This window comes from Cicer arietinum, chromosome 7 (assembly GCF_000331145.2).
Source record: "Cicer arietinum cultivar CDC Frontier isolate Library 1 chromosome 7, Cicar.CDCFrontier_v2.0, whole genome shotgun sequence".
In the NCBI taxonomy this organism is placed as follows: Eukaryota; Viridiplantae; Streptophyta; class Magnoliopsida; order Fabales; family Fabaceae; genus Cicer; species Cicer arietinum.
Genome location: NC_021166.2, coordinates 55,999 through 75,133, shown reverse-complemented (window position 1 = coordinate 75,133; position 19,135 = coordinate 55,999). Strand labels below are relative to the sequence as shown.

Here is a 19,135-nt window from a genome sequence, read left to right as displayed (position 1 = left end):
ATCTACTTCACGACCATAACTTGGGCAGCTCTTCAGAATTACCAGCATTAGGAACTAATGAAATTCTTAACTGTGTTATGGCTATAAATGTATCATTATTTGATTCGATCAAAATATGTTATTGTTTGCTTGTGAACACAAGGTATGATTTTTGTTGAAAATTCCCCTGACTATGTCTCACAACTTAATTTGCATTTGTTGCAAACTTTTTTCCATAGAAAAACTACGTATATACATCTGGAGCATCTTTAGAGATATGAAATTATTCCATATTCATGAGGTAAAAATAACTTTGATCAATAACGTGACATCAAATGATTATATGTAGGCGTAATTAATCATGTTTACTATTTGAGAATTGTACTAATGGTTAAATGCACTAGAGAGCAAGAATGTTGTGAGAAACATAAACAAGCATCTATGACATAATTGAGATAAACACACATGAACACATACATGCATCAAAAGCACACAATTTAACATTACTTTCATTTAAATGACCCCAATCTAAAAACCCAGAACAAGAATCTTAGAATCCCTAAAATCAACCACCATAATTTTGAGAAACACATAAGAAAACACATACATGCATCAAAAGCACAAAGTTTAACGTTACTTTCATCCTCAATAAGCCAAATCTAAAAACCCTATTTGAAGAATTCAAAATCTTTAAAATCAATCATCAAACAAACAATTCCCATTAGTGAGATTTAATGTTCTCATTTATCAAAATGACAAAGTGTTTTCTCTCTCTCTCTACACACACCCACACTCTATTCTCTTCATTGATGATTCATTGTCAATTATCATAAATGGATGTGTAAAAATAGCCATGGCTTCAAAATCTTCCATCACTCATGTATTTTGTAAGACTCGCAATTTTTTCTTCATTAACGCCAATTTCAAGGACGAAACTGTGTAAGGTAGGTAGAATATAACATCCAGTCATTTTATGTTATTTTTATATTTTTATTTAGGTTTAGAAATAATTGTTGATGATATTATTTTAATTTTTGGTAATAATAATAATAATAATAATAATAATAATAATAATAATAATAATAAAAGCATCAAATGGTCACCGTTAAAAACAAGTTTCATGGCTTAATTGAAATGTCACGTCCCCACTTTTCCTCACTTAATATCCACTTAATACCAGTTATCCATAAAAATGAATAAAACAAATGTCTTTCATTTAAAAACGTTTTGCTAACGGTTTAGTTGAGAAGGAGAGGGAAACCATTTTGATAGAAAAGGCAACCACCAAAAGAGAAAAGGGAGGAGTAATTCTATTCCCGAATTTGTTAAATCAGTATCAGAAAAACATCGATTGCGCATTCGTTAATCGTTGGATCGGACTGATTTTTGGACATAAGGTTCGCAACATTCAGATCCAGGTTTTCAATGGTTGGATCGGCGAAACGAAGTTCAGAGAGGGAGAAATCGTGCTCTCACAGCAGCAGGTGTGAAATGAGTGAGACAAGAGTTTGTGAAACATAATTCTAAATACACACTACGCTAAAAATGACATTTTATAGCGCGTCTTTTATAGCGCTTATTAAATACAAGCGCTGTTGTATGATATTTTAAAAATAACGGAGGATACAACAGCGCTTTTTTGACAAGCGCTGTAAAAAAAGCGCTGTAAAAGACTTTGATTTCACATAATTAAATGACCTATTAGAGCGCTTTTTGGAAAAGCGCTGTAAAAAGGTTTTTAAAAAAAAATAAGGAGGTCTTTTACAGCGCTTTTGGACAAGCGCTTTAAAAAGTCTGTAAAAAAGCACTGTAATAGACTTTCAAAAAATAAAATAAGGAGGTCTTTTACAGCGCTCTTTAAAAAAGCGTTGTAATAGGCTTTTAAAAGTAAAATAAGGAGGTCTTTTACAGCGCTCTTTACAAAAAGCGCTGTAATAGGCTTTTAAAAAATAAAATAACAAGGTCTTTTACAGCGCTTTTTAAAAAAAGCGCTGTAATAGGCTTTTAAAAAGTAAAATAAGGAGGTCTTTTACAGCGCTCTTTAAAAAAAGCGTTGTAATAGGCTTTAAAAAAATAAAATAAGAAGGTCTTTTACAGCGCTTTTTAAAAAAAGCGCTGTAATAGGCTTTTAAAAAATAAAATAAGAAGGTCTTTTACAGCGCTTTTTAAAAAAAGCGCTGTAATAGGCTTTTAAAAAATAAAATAAGAAGGTCTTTTACAGCGCTTTTTAAAAAAAGCGCTGTAATAGGCTTTTAAAAAATAAAATAAGAAGGTCTTTTACAGCGCTTTTTAAAAAAAGCGCTGTAATAGGCTTTTAAAAAATAAAATAAGAAGGTCTTTTACAGCGCTTTTTAAAAAAAGCGCTGTAATAGGCTTTTAAAAAATAAAATAAGAAGGTCTTTTACAGCGCTTTTTAAAAAAAGCGCTGTAATAGGCTTTTAAAAAATAAAATAAGAAGGTCTTTTACAGCGCTTTTTAAAAAAAGCGCTGTAATAGGCTTTTAAAAAATAAAATAAGAAGGTCTTTTACAGCGCTTTTTAAAAAAAGCGCTGTAATAGGCTTTTAAAAAATAAAATAAGAAGGTCTTTTACAGCGCTTTTTAAAAAAAGCGCTGTAATAGGCTTTTAAAAAATAAAATAAGAAGGTCTTTTACAGCGCTTTTTAAAAAAAGCGCTGTAATAGGCTTTTAAAAAATAAAATAAGAAGGTCTTTTACAGCGCTTTTTAAAAAAAGCGCTGTAATAGGCTTTTAAAAAATAAAATAAGAAGGTCTTTTACAGCGCTTTTTAAAAAAAGCGCTGTAATAGGCTTTTAAAAAATAAAATAAGATTATTAATGCTAATAATCACATTTATTTGATAGTGTTTTACAATTTTTCCGAGCTCAAATGGGTGCTACAGTGTCGAAGCAAAAATCAAATAAATCACATGGATTCTAATAAAGGTTTGAAATTTATGGCTTTAAAATTTCATTAACAATCAATCCACAAATATTTATTGACTTATATGTTTTATTTTATAGTGCTCTCGTCAAACTAACAACATAGACTGCGGATATTGTATATTACGATTTATGAAGGAGATTGTTGTTATAATCCCAGAAAGATATCTAATTGAAATAAAGGAATGCATATTACAGCGCTTTTTTTAAAAAGCGCCGTAAAACTAATACAACAAGCAGCGCATTTTTAGAAGAGATTTACAGCGCTTTTTTTATTTTAAAGAGCGCTGTTGTATCTTTTTACAGCGCTGGATACTACAGCGCTTAATTTTTTGAAAAAGCGCTGTAAATGGCTTAAAAAAAGCGCTGTAAAATACCATTTTTGGCGTAGTGACAACTTTAATAACGGTAAGGGCATCACTCCATCTGCTTTCCTACTTGAATTATATGTGATCTAAATGTACAATGATGTGTATTGGTTCTATTTGTGTGTTATCTTCAAAATGAATATTAATAATGATTGTGTTTGACATTTCTAAATTGTAGAAAATGAACGTTATGTGATACGTTGTTATAATGGTTGTGCTTGATATGTTGAGGCTATTCAAGGTGATTACTTTGGGTCTAAACTAGGTTGGTTTAGGACAAGGTTAAATGATTTTGGACGTTCTGATTGAGTGATCTATACTGTTACTAACAAAAGTGTCCACATTCATGCATTCACAGTTGTGTGGTGCGTCCATAATTGGTTGGAGCCCATAGTTGGTGGTGCGTCCATAATTGGTTAGAGCCCACATATCTTTGCAGGGATTTTGAGTTAGTGGTGTTACTTGGAATGACCACGAAGCCCTTGTGGGGGAGACAATATTCTGGAATCATGCATTGACATATAGTCTAACAAATAGATTGTGCATTTTGATTGATTTGTATCTTTGGTGCATTGTGACTTTTAACTGTTAAATGAAATATATGATTTATTTATATTTTTGTTATAACAACTATATATGCATGCATATTTGCTCTGTATCTGTTATTTGAATCACATATAGTGTTACTTGAGTGAATAATGTCTCGGTCAACCCAATAGGAGAAATGCGAAAGTACAATAACATGCAGTTGGAGGCCCTTAGATGCTTTTGTGCTGGGGTTAGACTTGTTGGGTGAGATTTCCACAAGTCCAAAGTTTATGACCAACTAGAATTTATGTTTGGGTAGTAAAATAGTTTTAACTCTAAGAGTTTCTTTTGTTTAACGTATTAAATTTACTTTCAGTGATTGTAAATATTTTGATTAATTATTTGTAAAATATAACTAAAAATATTATTAATTGATTTTAAAATAAATGAGTATTTAAGATAATTATAAATAAATAAAAACGAATATGTATTTTTACGTTTAAAATTTCGTTAGTTAATGTCTCGAAAAAGCAGGATGTTACATATTTCTTCGTAAAGGTTGTCATTGAATTTCTCTTAATAATTATAAATATTTCATCTTTTGAAAACACAATCATGTTTTATTTTACTTTCACATTCTTGCATACAAGGAACGAACATAATAAATTGATTGTATTAGAAAAAACATGTTGCATTGCATTCATCAAAGTAAGATCTTTGTAAGTAACAATGACATTCCATTGCACTCACCTATGCAATATAATATTTATGGAAAACCTTGAGCTTCAAACTTTAGCCTTTCATCAAGTTTTTCCAACATCAATGATTGTTTGTAAAGGAGGTCAAGTGTGAGCAAGTTCTAACCATAATGCTGTTTAAAACCTATTATAAAAACCAGAGGCAGATTTCATGTTAGGAGAAAAATTAAAAATAAATATATTAATTAAGGATATTACTAGATATTTTAGGGGTGTATCTAAGAAATCAAATTTTAAACGTTGAAATATTGGAGTTAGTTTAGCGCAAGATTGATTGATTTTACACACCCAGACTCCTCTTGGTTTTCTAATCCCAAGGACTGCTTGGAGTCGTTTATTTGTCTTGTAAATAAGTGAGGGGTAACGGTTACTAATGGTTTGCAGGCGGGTGTTCATTTTCATGTCACGGGCAAACAAAGTCTACAGGTATTCTCCAAGAGTATGATTAAATTACCTTTCTAGCTAAACTTCAAAGAGGCAAATTAGAGCAATATGACATTTAAATTAATACTATAATTACAAACCAAAAATAGACACTACTCTCCCAACCCCCACTTATGCGGAGAAATAATGTATAGACATGCGTAAAAATTATCTCAGTCAAGGTAGAAAAGAGTCACAATCTTCCGTAAATTTTTTGCTTCTTGACAAGTTTCCATCAGCAACCTACTATCATGGAAAGCAAAGCAAATTACTTGTTGGACGTGTGAAATGATATCCATATTACATAGCCTGCATATGAAACAATGGTAGAGACAATTTATATTAGCATACAAACAACATAAATAAGATGTATTACAATAGCGATGAGTGATATGTCCTATGCCACAGCCTCTCTAAAATGGTACCAAACCCATAATAAACTACCTCCATTTCACAAGTGATGTTTTATTTTAACAAAGAGATTTCATACTTGTGAAGTTTTAGGTTTTTAAATAAAAAAGTTATTCCAATTTCGCTGTTTGTCGTTTTTCTTAATCCAGGTGAAAAAGTGTCAATGTCACAAGTATGAAACATATGACATATTAAAAAATACCACTCATCTGATCTTTTTTCTAATTAGAAGATTCCTTCTTTAAGTTTAATTTCTTTTTTTCCAAGAATAAATGAATTAAAACACTAAATGCAGAAACTCTAAACCCACAAATCCTTCACATACTCTGCAGTGACAGACTCGCAGACTATTCGGAAAAAGTTATAGCAGGTCAAAGGTGTCGTCCTAGCATGAGAGTATATGACAGATTTGTGAATATAAAGCATGTGCAAGTATAATAACTCCAAAATGAAAGACGGCAAGAAAAAGCTAGTAGTATAAACCTGCTGGCTTCTAATAGTGGTAGATGATCATTATGGGGCTTCTCTATCACATTTTTCACCTGCACATTCAACGAAATAATGAAAATCACAACGAATAATTATAAAACTGGAGCACATTCCAGGAAATTTTGAGCCCTGCACAGCTCTCAAAAGTGTCCTACATCTGTGTGCAAGGTCATTATTCTCCCTATTCAGGGAGCTTAAAAACTTCAATAAGTATATAGATTTTGAGTCTTCCTTTACACTACCATCTAATCCAAGGTTATTTGGAACATTGTGCACTACTTATAAGAAAAAAAAGGAACAATAAGGGTGCGTATGCATGTAAAGTAAAATTATTAAGGGAAAAATGAGAGTAAAGAGAAAGAAGACTAGACATTATCACCGCAAGGCAACAAAAGAAAGCAACTGAGATTGAGGTGTAACAGAACATGTCTATTTCTCTGCAGGTCTAAGTATCTTGGGTTGGATCAGAAAAAGACCAAGCCCATTATAAATATCACTAGTTCTCAAGTTGATAACTTAATATGTCCCTCCCAGATATCTCATTCATTCTCTCCTCTCTCTCACTCCAAATCCTTTATGCTTTCGTCTTTCCGATCGGCTCATCTCCTATGCTTGTCTCCAGCACAGTTGTTTTAGGATTTCACCGTCAAACTTCCATCACGCTCTAGGAGCGCCTCAAACGTCACATAACCATCCCGCAAAAGTGGGGTTGTGACTGCCACAACCCTATTCTGCTCTGCAACACCGCGTGTCAGGCAGCCACCCACGGCTACGCTTCGCATGGCTACGATAGTGCCACTACTGGCTGTTATTGACTACATAGGATCAAGGTCTGTTCAGGTTCAACTTATTTTCCTTTCCCTTTAAATTATCATATAACTGTTGCTTTTTGATCCACTGTTTTCATCAGAAATCTTAATCCAAAATAATCTATTACAAGTGAGCCCTGTCGAGTATGATTCACCACAGTTACTGTTGAAGAATCGAGAGAAATTAGATTTTATTCTCTTTTATTTTATATTATTATGTTTATTTTTATTCTGTCATTATTACTCAGTTTTACTATTGTAATTTATTTTTCTATATAAACAGCTTAGGGCTGTAATAATAAAATATGAAAGTATTTTGTCTTTTACTTTCTTCATGGTATCAAGATCTCTTAGGGTTTTGTAAATCTTTCCACAACTATTAGGGTTTGGCGCTCTAATCAACTGAGCTAAAGCTAATGGCACACAATACCCCATGGAAGGTAGCCATAAACTTATGGGTAGCGGCGACAACGACGATGGTTTGGCAAAAAAAAATAAGACGTAGTCAATAACCCTGACAATTTAGACAGCGCCATAAGTGGCAGTGGCAGCGGCCTAAGCAGCCAGAATGGTTCTTCCAACTTTTTTGGCCATGAGGGAACTTCTAATGCCCTCAAGGTTGAAATCCAGAAACTAAATGGAAAAAATTATGTCGAATGGTCCCAAACCGCAAGATTGATTTTAGACGGTAAGGGAATATATGGTTTCCTAACAGGAGAGGTGCAAATGCCTGCCACAACTGATCCAAAATACAGGTTTTGGAAATCTGAGAACTCTGTTATTATTGCTTGGTTGCTTAGTAATATGGAATCAACAATCAAAAAACCTTTTATGTTTTTGCCTACTGCCAAGGAAGTTTGGGAGGCTGTCAAAGAAACATATTCTGATATTCAGAATTCTTCTCAAATTTTCGATCTCAAATCACGATTGTGGCATACCAAACAAGGAGATAGAGATGTCACTACCTATTACAATGAGTTGATGACACTATGGCAAGAATTGGATCTCTGCTATGATGATCATTGGAAGTGTTGTGAGGACAGTGTTCTGTTATTTTCGATCTTAAATCACGATTTTGGCATACCAAACAAGGAGATAGAGATGTCACTACCTATTACAATGAGTTGATGACACTATGGCAAGAATTGGATCTCTGCTATGATGATCATTGGAAGTGTTGTGAGGACAGCTTTCTGTTTCTTAAGAGACAGGAGAATGACCGTGTATTCATGTTATTGGTTAGGCTTAATAAGCAGCTTGATGAAGTCCGAGGCAGAATATTGGGAAAGATTCCATTGTCATCACTTCGGGAAGCATTCTCAGAAGTTAGAAGAGAAGAGGCGAGACAAGGTGTTATGATGGGTAAGTCACCTTCTGTTGGTGAGGTTGAAAGCTCTGCCCTAGTCACAAAAAATGAAGACGGGAAGAGCGTTGGCAAGAAACCATGGTGCGAACATTGCAAACGTCCAGGGCACACACGTGATACATGTTGGAAGCTCCATGGAAAACCTCTAAATTGGAAGAAAAAAGAAAGAAACGAAGGTCATGCGCTCCAAGCTGGTACATCTGATCAAGAGAAGCAGTCTCCTTCAAGCCCATCTCCTTTCACCAAGGAACAGTTAGATCAATTGTACAAACTTCTTGAGTCTCAAACTTCTTCTTGCTCTATAGCTCAGAGAGGTAATTTTCCAAATACTGCTCTACTTAGTGTCACTCCCAGCCATACTTGGATTATTGATTCTGGTGCTACTGATCATATGACTGGGGAGTCGAGTCTATTTTCTTCTTATAGCCCTTGTGCAGGTAACCACAAAATTAAAATTGCAGATGGCTCTCTTTCAGCCATTGCAGGGAAAGGTTCTGTTATTCTGTCACCTAAGTTAACCTTAAAAGATGTCTTACATGTTCCTAATTTATCATGTAATCTATTATCCATTACTAAATTAACAAAGGATATAAATTGTCAAGCTAACTTCTTTCATTCTCATTGCACTTTTAAGGATTTGAGCACGGGGAAGATGATTGGCAATGCTAAGGAGAGTGGAGGACTCTATTATCTTGACAATGGACTCGACTTCAAAGACCAACAAAAAACAAGTACCTGCTTTGAATCTATTTTTGTTTCTTCTAATAATGATGATATTATGTTATGGCATTTACGGTTAGGACATCCTAGTTTTCCGTATTTGAAACATTTGTTTCCTAAATTATTTTCTAAGAAGGATCCATCTTTATTTCATTGTGAAACTTGTGAATTTGCTAAACATCACCGTTCTTCTTTTTCTACACAACCATATAAACAATCAAAACTGTTTGCAGTTATTCATAGTGATGTTTGGGGTCCTAATAGAATAAACACATTTTCTAATAAAAAATGGTTTATGACTTTTATTGATGATCATACTAGAATTTGTTGGGTTTATTTATTGAAAGAAAAATCGAAAGTTGGACAGGTTGTCAAAAATTTCTTTAAAATGGTGCACACTCAATACCATACAAATATTCAAGTCTTCAGAAGTGACAATGGTAAAGAATATTTTAATATACTTTTGTCCGATTTTTTCTTGCAAATGGGGTTGTTCATCAAAGTTCTTGTGTTAATAGACCCCAACAAAATGGAATTGCAGAGAGAAAGAATAGGCATCTTCTTGAGGTTTCTAGAGCTTTACTATTTGCAAATAAGGTTCCAAAATATTTGTGGGGTGAAGCTGTTTTAACTGCATCATATTTAATCAATCGAATGCCATCTAAAGTTTTAGATTTTCATACACCTCTTGATGTTTTTCGAAATTATTTTCCTTTGACTAGTGTCTCTGCTGATTTGCCACTAAAAGTTTTTGGTTGCACTGCTTTTGTTCATGAACATAAACACCTTGACAAACTCGATCCACGAGCAATAAAATGTGTGTTTACCGGTTACTCTCCAACTCAGAAGGGGTATCGGTGTTTTAAACCAAAATCAAAAAGAATTTTTGTAACCATGGATGTTACTTCTGTTGAAAATCAACCATTTTTTAGTGACATTCATCTTCAGGGGGGAAATTTTAAGGAAGATTCATCTTTTACTTTTGAAAACATCATTACTTTAAGTGATATAGCGTTGTCACAAAATTTTGAGACTTATATTGATGCACCAAAAGAAAATGCCCAAGAATCCATATTGAAACTCAATCCACTTATGAATGAGGTTTCGCAGATTCGGGGGGGACAATTTCAAATGAAAATCACAATAATCAAATTCTTGATCTCAATAATAATAAAGAACCACCTGAAATGCCACAACATAATGACTCAGATAAAGAGACACAAAGCAGGTTTACTACAATTGACCCTACTTGGAAGGGAAATGTCTTTGAAAGAAGAAACCATAAACAGAGAAATGAAGGACCCATTCTCCGACCCTTCCAAGATTCTGAACCAATAGATAATCCAACACATCATCTTGATACAGGTAAGTCTTCTTCTATTCTTAAGAGTCATGTCGAGTATCCTGATTTAGACCTTCCTATTGCAATTAGAAAACCTATTAGATCATGCACTAAATATCCTTTGTCTAATTATGTGTCATACTCAAAATTGTCTTCTTCATTTGCTGCATTTACCTCTAAGTTGTCTACTGTAGAAATTCCAAAAAATATACAGGAGGCTCTAAAAATTCCAAAGTGGAAGGAAGCTGTTCTTGAGGAGATGAGAGCTCTTGAGAAGAATCAAACTTGGAGAGTCGTGACATTACCTACAGGAAACAATACTGTTGGCTGTAAATGGGTATTTACTGTGAAATATAATTCTGATAACACAACTGAAAGATACAAGGCACGCTTGGTTGCTAAAGGGTTTACTCAGACATATGGCATTGATTACTCAGAGACTTTTGCTCCTGTTGCCAAATTAAACACTATTAGAGTTCTCTTGTCCTTGGCAGTGAATTTAGATTGGTCTCTTAACCAACTTGATGTAAAGAATGATTTTCTGAATGGTGATTTGGAGGAGGAAGTATACATGGATAGCCCACCTGGCTTTGAAGATAAATTTGGTTCAAATGTGTGCAAACTTCAAAAATCCCTTTATGGTCTCAAGCAATCTCCAAGGGCTTGGTTTGAAAAATTCACTCAGTCGGTCAAAAGGCAAGGATATATGCAGGGACAATCAGACCATACTCTGTTCATGAAGTTCTCTAATGTTGGTAAAATTTCAATTTTAATTGTATATGTAGATGATATTATTCTCACAGGAGATGACATTGTTGAGATGGAAAGATTGAAGAAAAATTTGACTAAAGAATTTGAGATCAAAGATTTAGGCGCGCTTAAATATTTTCTTGGTATGGAAGTTGCTCGCTCAAAGAAGGGAATTGTTGTTTCTCAAAGAAAATACATCCTAGATCTCTTGGAAGAAACTGGGATGAGTGGGTGTAGACCAGCAGATACTCCTATGGAATTAAATGCTAAACTTTGGGAGAAAGGCAGTGTTCCTGTTGAGATTGGAAGATACCAGAGGTTAGTCGGCAAACTTATTTATCTAGCCCACACTAGACCTGACATCGCTTTCTCTGTGAGTGTTGTAAGTCAATTCATGCATTCTCCCTATGAAGAACACTTGGAGGCAGTTTATCGAATCTTAAGGTACTTGAAATCCAATCCTGGAAAGGGTTTGTGCTTCAAGAAAACTAATGACAGAGAAGTCTCTATATTTACAGATGCTGATTGGGCAGGATCAATTACTGATAGAAAATCCACCACTGGATATTGTGTCTATGTTTGGGGAAATTTAGTTACTTGGAGAAGTAAGAAACAAGGGGTTGTTGCTCGAAGCAGTGCAGAAGCTGAATTCAGAGCAATGGCTCAAGGAATCTATGAACTTTTATGGATTCGTAAACTCTTGGACGAACTGAAAATGAAAGTTGACTCACCCTTAAAATTGTTCTGTGATAGCAAAGCAGCAATAAGTATAGCTCACAACCCTGTACAACATGATAGAACCAAGCATATTGAGATTGACCGCCATTTCATAAAAGAAAAAATTGATGCTAGAGTTATATGTCTGCCATTTGTGACTTCCAATCAGCAAACTGCTGATATCTTGACAAAAAGTTTGGCAAGACCCAATTTTGAGCGACTTATAGCCAAGTTGGGCATGACAGATATCTATGCACCAACTTGAGGGGGATGTTGAAGAATCGAGAGAAATTAGATTTTATTCTCTTTTATTTTATATTATTATGTTTATTTTTATTCTGTCATTATTACTCAGTTTTACTATTGTAATTTATTTTCCTATATAAACAGCTTAGGGCTGTAATAATAAAATATGAAAGTATTTTGTCTTTTACTTTCTTCAGTTACAACACATTACACAATCCTTTGGTCCTTCTTTCTGTCATTTCTGGTAGTGTTAATTTGTTGATAAATGGCAATGAAGAGCCAATCTTGCTGATGCTCCTGGTCTTTTCGTTTAATCCCACTCCTTTTGCAATCAACCTCTCATTGGTAGAGATAACACTAACAGAACTGTAGCTGGTTCACTTGGTTTTGGGCCAACTAATGTTGGTCCTCATGCTTAAACTCCCAGGGAAAAACTTCGTCTATGTTCTAGCTCATGTTCATGGTGATTCAGAGATGCTTTTAAGATTGTCAAGATGGTAAGTGTTAGTAATTTTAAGATTTTCAAGATGGTAAATGCTAGTAATTTTAAGATTTTCACGGTGATTCAAAGAAAAATGCTTTTGTTAACCATCCCTTGAGGACACAATAACAAAACCTATATTTCATTTGAAATTCAATAATTAATGACGGTAGTCTTTGAAAAACAATAAAGGTTTGTTTGATTGACACGATAAGAGAGACCAAATAAAATAAACTATCATATTGCCTCAATCTACTCTCTCTAGTTAAGTCTTGTCACCTTATCGTATCTCTCGTCTCTCTAGTTAAATTCTTATCTAAGTGGAGTTGGGGTTAGAAACTAGCGCGACATGATAAGTAAATAATATTTTTGACTTACCCTTATAAATTATAATATAAAATTAAATTAAAATATACAAATAATTTGAAATGTTCAAAAAAATAAATAACATAGAAATGTTAGATATTTTGTCAAAAAAATAAATAACATAGAAATGTTCAATGGAGGAGCTTCGTTATAACATAGAGTGGCCACAGCCACCCCAAAGTTTTCCATAATTTTTTAAAAAATACTACTACTTTTACTTTATTTATATGAGACATTTTATCTAACATTCATAAGTTTCCAATAATTTTAAAAATACTTACTAAATCAGAGTCGGACACTAATCAAATGCAAATCAGGTGATCCAAAATTTCATATTTATACTTTCTATATCCAAACTCTAAAATTACTTTTCTAATTCCAATAGAAATTCCTTTTTATCTTCTCTATATTTTTGGGAATCTTCTCTATATTTTTGGGAATAAGTATAGTAAGTTATTCTCAAAGTCAAGCGTAGAATTATGATCTGACATATAATTTGAATGAAACTTTTACATATGAATTTGATTTAATGTATAAAAGTAGTTAAATTTATAAAAAAAATATTTATGTTCAAATAATTGAAAAATTAATAATTGTTAACTGTGACAGTTGTGAAAATCAAATTATATAAATCAATAAAATAATTATGGTTTAATATATGTGAATCGATGATTAATTTCAATTAGACATGACATAACATATGTTAATTAATATAGACATTGTGGTATATGTTGTTGTAATTTTGGGATCTATAACGGTATTTTATGAGTAAAATTGTTTTTATGAGTTGAATTGTGGTTGCTGAGTTATCGTTGTATGTGTATATTTGAGACTAATACATGAATGTGACATGCTATCTGTGCTCTTTTCTTGTTACACGAATTAACCTAATCAAATAGCATGCATCATGTAGATTGGTATGTGGAGATCTTCATTACATTATGTAGATTGATATGTGTATATGGACTATAATTTATTTTACCAATTTATTTAATTATTAAAATTGTATTTTTTTTATGAATAGATTAGAACAGAGTCTCCAAAATATTTAAGAAGATCCTAGACCAAATACATAAATTTTGGTACAACAAATTATAATTAAAATGTCTATTATAAAAAACACCAGAGAGAATAATTTATAAAAAAAATTATAAAAACAACTACTATAATTATAAAATAAAATAAAATAAATTTGCCAAACTAAATTCCAACTAATTTTTAATTATTAAAAATATAAATCAAAATTTAATCTACTACCTCTCTCTAATATATTTTTATAAATTTACAACTTAAAATTATGATATTCAATACAATATTAATTTTTTTTTTATTAAAATTTTAAAATTTCAGTCACCCCAATGTTTCAATTTAAGATTCGCCACTAGATATGTTTTAAATAAAAATTTTAAAATTGACATCAAAATCAAAAATATATTAGCATTAGTTTCATCTAATATAAATATTAGTAATCGTTTTTAAAATATTATGTGTAACTATATCAAAAAGGTTATTTTATCTTTTTATATGCTCTAAAAAAATTATTGAGAATAAAAAAAAAAATTAAAAAAACTAAGATTAATGTTAAAAATTATAAAAGTATGAAAGTGTGAGTATTAATTTAAATTTAAAAATGTTTAGCAATTTAAATGTAATCTTGTAACAAAGATAATTTTGTCATTAATATATAAGATATATATATATTGTCAAGTGTGTTGACACTTGAACATCAAACACTATAAAGGATAGGTAAAACCTAATCATGCCTCTATCCTACCTTATCTTTGTCCAACTCTTTTATCCTGAGTCTTGATTCTATCCTGACCATTAAACCACCTATAACTAGAGATGAAAGAAAGGAACCCCCTTTGTAAAGCAGACTATAAAAACTATGACACATCTTTTGTTCATTAAGGATAAAATATCACAGACAAGGACATAAAAAGGACAGGTGTTACAGACAGGGACATAAAAAAGGACAGGTGTTCAGCAACTGATCCACCACAAGGTTTAAAATAATCAAATGTAAAATAGATTATGTGAACACTTTAAACTCAAACGGAAAAGACATCGTATAAAAACATCAAAAGTACAAGCATAAACTTTACCTTGGATAACAGCTCCTGACTCTCAGGAGGCTGTTTGCTCAAACTTTGCGGTAATATAACTGTAAGCAATTCCGGTTTCTCTGCTCTTAAAGCACCTCGGATAACAGCTGCATTTGTCCCAGATGCTCCAGATGTATATATGTGGTTTTTCTATGAAAGAAAATTTTGCAACAAAATCAGATTAAGTTGTGAGACATAGTCAGGGAATTGTCAATAAAAATCATAGAACTTGACCATATCTTGTGTTCTACAAACAAGCAAAAGATATTTTGACCGTAATCACGTCATCTTACAGTTATAACCATAGCATAGCTAAGAATCTCAATTAGTTCCTGGTGCATGAATCCCATGTTCCGTGTTCCAAAAAAGCCAATAGCTCTAGGTCCTTGCTGTTGAATGGCTAATAACTCCTGTAAAAAATCAATTCAATTACCGTGCAACTTTAATGTCAAGAAAACAACTGAGGTTGCTTACAGGATTGCAACTTTGCAACAATTTAAGATTATGAATATTTGATGATTGTGTGAAAATGCATTGTCGAAGTCAAAAATTCAAAAATACACCATAAAAATATTGGGAATAACGATGTTGTCTATGGTAGAGGGATGAAAAAAAAAATCACATATCAAGAGCAATAAACTAAATTGATAGAAAACCATATAATAAGTGGTTTAGTGGAGAACAAATTAGAGATACAAAATAGAGAAGACAGTGACAAAAATAAGGAGAAATCAGAGAAAACAGAAGTTGCTGGAGAAGATAACGAGGAGACAAAAAATAAAAATTGTGCTTATTCATCGAAAATGAAAGCTCGGCAGAGAATGGAGGTTGTCAGAGATGGAAGGTTGAGGCTGAAGCAAGGCCATGAAGATGGTAAGGCCGTTAAGGCCAATGCCTTAGGCCCTGTCAGTCAATTAGGCCCCTAATAGGATGGACAGTGCTTTCTAAATCTTGAAAAAAGAAAATCACATTATCCATTTTCATGATCATTTGACTCATTTCCATCAGCGCAACTATTGATTTTCTTATTATTATATTTCATTTCATAATTATTGAAGTATTACCTTTATTTAGATTTTTACCTTCATTTAGATGATTTTTTTACTTCTACAAAGTCCACCATATTGATATTATGTATTATTAATGACAAAAGTTATACTAATATAAACTTAGTGATTTTAAAAACTATCCATTATAGTGTTGTCAAGTGCGGATCGCAGAAAATAGTTGTTTGTTAAAATTCCCCTATGCTATAGCACCGCAATAGCGACTATTTAACAATACTTTGTACTAAACAACGTATCGCGGAGCAATTGCAATCTATTCAAATTTCGTTATGCTATAGTGGCTATTTGACAACAATTATCCATAAGTGATTTTCAAATTACATTTAGAAATATCAATTATTCATTTTTTATAATAACTTTTCGTTACATAGTAAAACTGGAAAAGTCTTTGCTCATAGTAAAGAATAGACTTATGTTAAGCCTTTTAAAATTGTCTTAGGCCCGAAAAGTTCACTACACGGCCCTGGGCTGATGAGATTTGATTGAGAATATGAGATTGAAGACTTTCATGTGATGCAGCTTCTGACCTGCTGCTCCACGGATAAAGTCTCTTGGGGCTTTCTCTTATTGTTCATGTGGTGTGTTTAAACTTTAAAGCTGGATGGTACCCGTTTCTTTTCTTCTTTTTTCCAAATTTTTCCTGTATTTAACCCCCACTAACCTGTGGGCACCTTGGGTTCCATAAGAATGGCAGCCACCACGGTCTGCCTTTCAAAATCCAAAAGCCTAAGCCTTGTATGGTGGTTTGTCAGAAATCCACCACCCATCCCGCCATAGCACAACCAAGGCTGCTATTCGATAACAATAAGTAATACTTAAAGTAACACATGGTAATTAGAAAAAGAAGCCTGATTATGGCTGTTTGATGGTTTAAAGGACTTAGCTTTGATCTACTGTCAAGGTAAAACTTTATATGATCATTGTATGTATTATTAGCAAACATCATTAAATAAGTTTGGCTATCACTGGGGCTATCTAAAAAGTCAAACTTGTGTTTACACATAATTATTAATTAGATGATCATGTAAAAGTCTGATCATATTTAAAATCTAGAATATAGATTAATTATTTTGCAGCGAAGTGTTTACACAGACCTGTAGATAATCAACATCAGGATATGGCTGGTACTCCAATACCCTGACCGTCCCTGATCCTTCGACGATAGATTGGGCCTGAGTTGGAATTTGCGTCAAAACTTCTTCATCTGAGCCAAAGAAGCCTAAACCATTTTCCAATTCGTAATCGGGACTGTATCTATCTTGATCTCTATCCATATGTCCATAAAGCCACTATAACAGTACATAAAAACAGAGTCCTTGGAGGTAAAAATGAATGAAAAATACTAATATGATGCAAGAGCAAGTTGAGATAATCAGAACTAAGAAAATACTAGCAATCCTAATATTAGCATACTGTACTAATATTCCATTACATAACAGTACTAGGGTTTGGAAGTGCGTTGCTAGGCACTAGGCACTAGGCACTAGGCAGCAGCTTGCTTGAAACAAGTAGTAATAGATAATTATCATCAGTCATCAAAACTAACAAGTATATGATAAGATAATAATAATTGCATGAAATTGGAATTAAAAATCAACCAGGGTGCATTAATCTCATATAATCGTATTTAAAAGACGAGGCGAGAGAGAGAGATACCGTCCGTCTAGAGAGGGATGGTTTGGGAGTGGGCTTGTTCCAGTTCCCATGATTAGAGAGAGAAACAAATAAGGGATTGAAATTAGGGTTTGGTTTATGCTTGACGAAGGAATGATGATAATGTGGAGAGAGATAAGAGGAAGAGATGGTGGTGTAAGTGTAACCGAAAGGATTCGGAGTTAGAGACAGAGTCGCACTCATTCCTTCTGCTTCTTCTTCCTACTGTTTATTATACACAGTAACTGCCTTCCTTTTCCTCGATTTCCCCTAGACCTTTTCTTTTTCTCACCACTCTGCTTTATTCTTTCTTTTTAAATATTTTTATATACGATAATTCTCTACGTGCCGAATCGAATCCTACGTAAATGCGAATACCTTTTCCTATTATTTGAAGCGAAAACGGGAAAAGTTGAGAACCAGTAACCGCTAATAGACCTATCCCTTTTTATTTTAGGGATTTTGTTTGGCGTCTAAAAGTACTCTGCATGGCACGGACCATATAGTTATAATCTAAATTATTGTGAGTTCCGTGTCTTCTACGGAGAAATATTTGCCACTAGCTTTTTGTTAAAATTTAAATTTTAATAAAATGGTATGTAAAACTTTTGGTAGAAGAAACTTTTGGTAGAAAATTAAGTTTAACACTAAAATAAATAGTTAGGTTAAGGTGTTTTAGAAATAAATGTTATCGTCATATGAAATGTAGTATAAAAAGATAAAAGTTGAATTTAAAAAAATATATAAATAAAATACCAACAATTAATTCTATATCACGTAAGAAATAATTATTTTTATTATTTAAAGATGTATTTGGTTAGATATAGATGTAGAAGAGGGAATGAGAGAAAATATTTAGGTTTAAATATATTTTTATTTCTTGCAATTATAATTTTTTTTTATTTTGATCCCGTAAGTTTTTTTTGTTTAATTTACATCCCTATAAATATAATTTTATTTTAAAATAGTTATTTCATCTAATTTCCATTACATCCAATTTCCATTACAAAAACTATAAAACTGTTAAACATAAATATAATTAAAAAAATATTATTTTTTTTAACCTAAACATAAACCTCCAATATAATTAAATTATAATATTTTTTAACATAAATTAACCCAAAAATGTTTCATTCTTCTTCCCTAAAAAAAAACCTAAAATCAACCTGAAATGTTTCATTCTTCTTCCTCCAAATGTTTCATTCTTTTTTCCTAAAAATACTTCTACCTAAATTAGGTTAGGGTTCCAAATACAATATTAGTACAAAATTATGAATGTTTGTTTCTTTTTTCGATTGATTCACTTCAATTTTCCGTGTCGATGGATGAAAAAGTGAAATTGAAGCTTGACGATGAACCAATTATTTGCATTATCAACTAATTGAATTTGAAAATTTTGGTCAACCTACAAATCCCAAAGTGAGATTGACCATGAAACGACTATTATAGAAGGAAAAAACTATAAAAAAATGCTAAACCAATCATTCAAAAGAAACTCGCCGATGTTATCTTAATATCGTTACTATTTTTTATAATATAATATATATTTCTATTTTTGCAATGAACCACTTAGTGCTAATGCTCTAAACTTGAATCAATAATTTCAAAAGAATCCATT

At 32.4% G+C, this 19,135-nt stretch overlaps 1 protein-coding gene across 1 annotated transcript; it reads right to left on the bottom strand.

Annotated features, from left to right (window-relative positions):
• Window positions 1-4,999: 4,999 nt before the first annotated feature.
• Window positions 5,000-18,000, bottom strand: LOC101501502 (uncharacterized). The gene is made up of 6 exons (XM_004499323.4): window positions 17,521-18,000; window positions 16,959-17,153; window positions 15,091-15,207; window positions 14,798-14,947; window positions 5,890-5,948; window positions 5,000-5,304 (listed from the first exon to the last, which is right to left on the bottom strand). The coding sequence occupies exons 1-6, from the start codon at window positions 17,719-17,721 to the stop codon at window positions 5,169-5,171; spliced, it is 858 nt and encodes a 285-aa protein (XP_004499380.1). The 5' UTR covers window positions 17,722-18,000; the 3' UTR covers window positions 5,000-5,168.
• Between the last annotated feature and the right edge of the window lie 1,135 nt (window positions 18,001-19,135).

Coding starts and splice junctions, on each gene's coding strand:
- LOC101501502 (XM_004499323.4), bottom strand. CDS start 17,721: ATGAGTGCGACTCTGTCTCTAACTCCGAATCCTTTCGGTTACACTTAC. Junction 5,949..14,797: donor GTCAGGAGCTGTTATCCAAG/GTAAAGTTTATG, acceptor TTGAATGTGCAG/GTGAAAAATGTGATAGAGAA. Junction 5,305..5,889: donor CCACTATTAGAAGCCAGCAG/GTTTATACTACT, acceptor TTTCATATGCAG/GCTATGTAATATGGATATCA.